Source organism: Aegilops tauschii, chromosome 1, assembly GCF_002575655.3.
Source record: "Aegilops tauschii subsp. strangulata cultivar AL8/78 chromosome 1, Aet v6.0, whole genome shotgun sequence".
NCBI classification, from domain to species: domain Eukaryota; kingdom Viridiplantae; phylum Streptophyta; class Magnoliopsida; order Poales; family Poaceae; genus Aegilops; species Aegilops tauschii.
In genome coordinates this window covers 414,834,047-414,839,308 of record NC_053035.3, presented here as the reverse complement: position 1 = coordinate 414,839,308, position 5,262 = coordinate 414,834,047, and the positions used below count along the sequence as shown (strand labels likewise).

At 49.4% G+C, this 5,262-nt stretch overlaps 1 protein-coding gene across 1 annotated transcript; it reads left to right on the top strand.

Moving 5' to 3' along the window:
• The first annotated feature begins 1,286 nt into the window (after positions 1-1,286).
• Positions 1,287-2,550, top strand: LOC109747293 (peroxidase 2-like). Its single transcript, XM_020306374.4, has one exon. The coding sequence runs from the start codon at positions 1,376-1,378 to the stop codon at positions 2,351-2,353; it is 978 nt and encodes a 325-aa protein (XP_020161963.3). The 5' UTR covers positions 1,287-1,375; the 3' UTR covers positions 2,354-2,550.
• Positions 2,551-5,262: the final 2,712 nt, after the last annotated feature.

Here is a 5,262-nt window from a genome sequence, read left to right as displayed (position 1 = left end):
TGAAAATGACGACCCACCGGTGGCCGACGCCTACACCAAAGGCCAAAGCAGCACCACCGACCGCAAGGGGAAGGGGGTGTCGGTGTCAAAACCAACGGATCTCGGGTATTGGTCCCGAGCTGTGGATTTAGGATCAATGGGGAACAAGGGACGATGAACACGGTGTTTACCCAGGCTCGGGCCCTCTCGAAGAGGTAAAACCCTACGTCCTGCTTGATTGTATTTGATGTGTATGATATGGTTACATAGTCGATCTACCACGAGATCAGGCGAGCTAAACCCTAGGTTGATGGGGTGATGGATGTTGCTCTAGCCCTAAAGACTAAAACCTCCTGGTTTATTTAAACACCAGTAGGGTTAGGGTTACAGACGTTCGGTTACAAGGAAGGAAAGATCACGCCTAATCTTGACTTGGAGGACACGTCGACTCCGAAGATCTCCTATCCGTACACAGACCCGCACTCCAGCTCGGGCCCTTAGTGGCCCATCAGTCCGATCCATATGCAGCAAGCCGACGGCCCGAGGACCCCTTAATCCAGGACTCCCTCAGGAGGCGGCAAGGAAATGGTGATTTCCTCCGCCCTTCCCCGTTGAATTAAGTCTTTTTTATAATATGTTTAGGGTACTGTCCAATTGAAACTGCATCTTTTGGTGATCCGATGATTGTTTATGCTAGAATTATGCCCGTTTCAACTAGATTTCGCGCTAGTTCGTTGATTTACGTAGGTTTATTTTCGTACGTGCATGTGTTGCATGGATATGAGGGGCCGAATTCGAAATACGCGAATGTGAACGCATCTAAATTAGGAGTGCCCGACCTGTGCTTGCTGACGTGGCCAAACGCGTCCGCGGGCGTTTGAGGGGCCGGATTTACCAACGGCTATAGATGCTTTAGGTCCTCCAGGAGCAACCAGCAGATCATACAACACATATTAAAATCTTTAAAAAGACTTATATTTAGGAGGGGAGGGATAAATGAAGAGAGGAAAAATAATGAGTTCTCTCTATTATCGAAGAAAACATAGGGTTAATTAAGCTAATCCAGCAGCCTCCATATTCTATAACAGCTAGATCACTGCATGCTGATCAATTATTACTCCACTAATTGTCATGCATGTGCATGACACACATCCATCTAACTAACTATTGGCAAAAAAAAAACTAACAATGTCAATGTCAAGTTGCTCTAGCCCACATCCATTGTTTATCAAGTGCACCGTGGATTGGAACTCTTGCATGCATGTATAAGTAGCCCTTCACTCCACATACGAACTCCATCACCTCATCCCATCTGCTCCTATAGCCCACATCAAATCACACACTCTCTGGTACACATCGGCTAAATTCATTAAGAGCTAGCTTGAGAAGAGAGACAATGGCCGCAGCTTCCCTTAAGCTTTCTGTTGCGCTGGCATGCGTACTGCTGCTGTCGTCGGCGGCGTGCCATGGCCTGGAGGTGGGTTACTACAAGAAGACATGCCCCCGCGTGGAGGCCATCGTGAGGGACGAGGTGAAGAAGTTCGTCTACAAGAACGCCGGCATCGGCGCCGGCCTCATCCGCATGTTCTTCCACGACTGCTTCGTCCAGGGATGTGATGGCTCCGTCCTCCTCGACCCGACGCCGACCAACCCGCAGCCAGAGAAGCTGAGCCCTCCCAACTTCCCCAGCCTGCGCGGCTTCGAGGTGATCGACGCGGCCAAGGACGCCGTCGAGAAGGCGTGCCCTGGAGTGGTCTCGTGCGCCGACATCGTCGCCTTCGCCGGCCGCGACGCAGCCTACTTCCTTAGCAAGATGAAGGTCAAGATCAACATGCCGGCTGGCCGCCTCGACGGCCGCGTTTCCAATTCCACGGAGGCCCTCGACAACCTGCCGCCACCATTCTTCAACCTCGACCAGCTCGTCGCCAGCTTCGCCGCTAAGGGCCTCAGCGCCGAGGACATGGTTGTGCTCTCCGGCGCCCACACCATCGGGGTCTCCCACTGCTCGTCCTTCGTCTCCAACCGCATCGCCGTCACCTCCGACATCGACGGTGGCTTCGCCAACTTCCTGAGGAGGAGGTGCCCCGCCAACCCGAGCACGGCCAACGACCCCACGGTGAACCAAGACGTGGTGACCCCCAACGCTCTCGATAACCAGTACTACAAGAACGTCCTCGCGCACAAGGTGCTGTTCACATCGGACGCCGCCCTTCTTACGACGCCGGCGACGACGCAGATGGTGCGCGACAGTGCCAACATCCCCGGGCAGTGGGAGGCCAAGTTTAACAAGGCCATGATCAAGATGGGAGCGATCGATGTGAAGACCGGCAAGCAAGGCGAAATCAGGAGGAAGTGCAGGGTCGTCAACCACTGATCGATCCATGAATCATCACGGTGTTGCGTTATTTAATTCGTTTGTGCGCTTTAGTTTTGCACAGCCTGAGGTCATCTATTTGTGATTTTCGTTCGACTTTCATGCATGTACTGTAATTGGTTGTTTTGACTGTTCAAATTCTTTGGCTGCTTATATATTATTGGTGTCGCAGTTAACTTTGATTGAGTTCTACTGATCTTAATTGGACATCTTAGATTGTTTCTCATCTTTAAGGGCCTCTTTGAATCGTAAGATTATTTTAATGGACTGACTATGGATCAGTCGATGAAAATTAAATTTGGATCAGTCGACGGACCCAAACTTGTTTCAGCAAACGAAGCTAGTTGATTGACGGGTTCGCTATCCCTGCGAATGAAGGCCTACCTCAATCGCGCATAAAATATCAAGGCAAGCTGGCCGGCCGGTGTCATGCGTGAAATTAATTTATTTTTGAGGAATTTTGGACGGGCAGCACTGAGTAGTGCACGTACACAAACAACATACGTACGTACCGACACCAACACTGCTAGCTAGCTACCTTCCTCTTCCTTACTTTTTTTTCTTTCGGATCGGGGGATGGAACCTTCAAACACATGCATGCAGTGGCGGAGCCAGGATTGGAGCAATCCCCGGGTCTAAATTTTTTTCACCGAGAGGGAAAAACTTAACGTCCATAAGGCTTGTAGCTAACTCAAAATATACCCCATATATAATATTTAACAATTGCACCAAAAATTTAGAATTAAAACTCAGTGCTTAACAATACAATAAAATAGATAAAAGCATGACAGAAACTATACTAAATACAGTGCATAATAAAAAGAGTACCAAATCAATGGTTTGCATCATCAGGGCCGCGCATAACCTCATCAACGGTGGACAAGAGCTAACACCTTCAAGACATCGAAACAAAATCATAAGAAAAGACATGAACATCAAGTGAAACAATTATCATTGGTACAAATATAAAAACTTACCACTTCGACGAGGTAAAAGCCCTTTGCGAGTCCAATCTCTTCATCTTCTTTTTCTACACACTACTGGAATTTTCACGTACACCGGGTGTAATGCTCTTCGCCGAGTGCTAAAACACGACACTCGGCAAACCCAACTTCACGGCAAACTGCAATTTTTGCCATCACTGCCTCACGGCAAAGAGGCACCGCACGGCAAACCCTGCAGACGCCGAGAGCCTTTCACGGCAAAGAGGAGCCACGTGGCATGCCTGTCCGCAACAGACGGCTCCGTCAGTTACTGCGTACATTACCGAGAGCCGCCATACGACACTCGGCAAAGCACATGCCACATCCTATTTTCTTTTTTGTGTGTGTGTTCTTTCTAACTGACATGTGGTCCCACTGGTCACATTTATTAGTAAAAGTTTCAAATAACTTGCTAAATATTTTTGAAAAAATGACGATATCTTTGCCGAGAGCGTCTCTCGGCAATCCTCCTGACCAGTAGGACAGCGTGGCCCACATGGCAGCTGACAGTTTACATATCTTTGCCGAGAACTGGTCTCGGCAATGCTCGCCTTCTTTTCCGAGAGATGCTCTCGAAAAAGTTGTGGCACAACAGTAGTGTCTCCCAGACGACCATGTTTCCGAAAGGTGCTCTCGGTAGTATATCGTTTTCCGAGTGTTGCTCTCGGAAATCTTTCCCATCCATTCTGCTGTTAAGCTATTTCTTTTCTGATCCCTGCAGATAAAAACAACTACAGTGCAATTTGATCATATATAGGCATAATTTGATCTAGTCCACACATATATAGGCATAATTTGATCATATATAGGCATAATTTGATCTAGTCCACATATATATGCATAATTAGGGATAGTCCACATATTGTCACACACAAGTCGAATGTAGTATCCTAGTAGACGTCACACACAAGTCGCAAATTCATACATATTGTCACTACTTGCAAAACACGTGCACGTCACAATAGAAGTACACTTGTTCATATATAGATCATCTTGAGGAGGAGAGGCCCTCGGGTTAACATTCCGGAGGAGGAGGAGGGGCATCACTTGCACTGCTTCGAGATTGCATAAGAACCTATAAGAGTAGAGTCACGTGAGGGTGGTTCGTCCCTATGTAATGAATCTTCTACTCTAGTTTAGATAATGTTCTACCTGTAGTTGATCCTCAAGCAGCTTCAACCTCTTGTTCGTGTCTTCCCGTTCCTTTTCTCTGGACTCCTGCTCAGCCTGCCGCCTTTGCTCCTCTTCAACAGCCCGCTGCGCCATTAAATCCTGTAACATGGCATTAGGCTCATATAGGTTGGAACGGTGCTAATTCGAGGCATGGACATAAATGAAAGGTTAGGATGCTAACCTTGAGACGCGCTATCTCACGTGATGCGGTGGTTGGGCGACTCCGTATGGACGGAGTTGAGCTGGTGCTCGACGCGCGTATCTCGTGCAGCTTGCGATGCGAGGAGGTGGAGATCGCCCCGTTGCAAAGGAGGTGGCGGCCATGGCCCTTCCCCTCGCCAGCAATGATGAGAAGCTCAGGATCAAGGGGCTTGGACGTAGGTTCGGCTTCCTGCCCGTGCACCTCCTGGAAGACCTCTTTGAAGGTCCCCCCACTTCTCCTCCGCTGACTCGCTGCAGAACTCGGCGCCATCCTTCCCCTTGTGGCCTTCTTTCCAGGCTTCCAGGATGGGGATCGGGCGACCAACACTAGTAGAAAACAGGGCTTAGGTCACAGGACAGTTTTCACATTAGCCCCGGTTCAGTCACGGACCGGGACTAATGTGAGCATTGGTCCCGGTTCATGCGGCCAGGGACCTGCCGGGCCTCATGGGGGCATTGGTCCCGGTTCGTCCGGACCCTTTAGTCCCGGTTGGTGGGACAAACCGGGACCAATGGGCCACTCTCCTGGCCCACCACCCTTTAGTCCCGGTT

Coding starts and splice junctions, on each gene's coding strand:
- LOC109747293 (XM_020306374.4), top strand. CDS start 1,376: ATGGCCGCAGCTTCCCTTAAGCTTTCTGTTGCGCTGGCATGCGTACTG.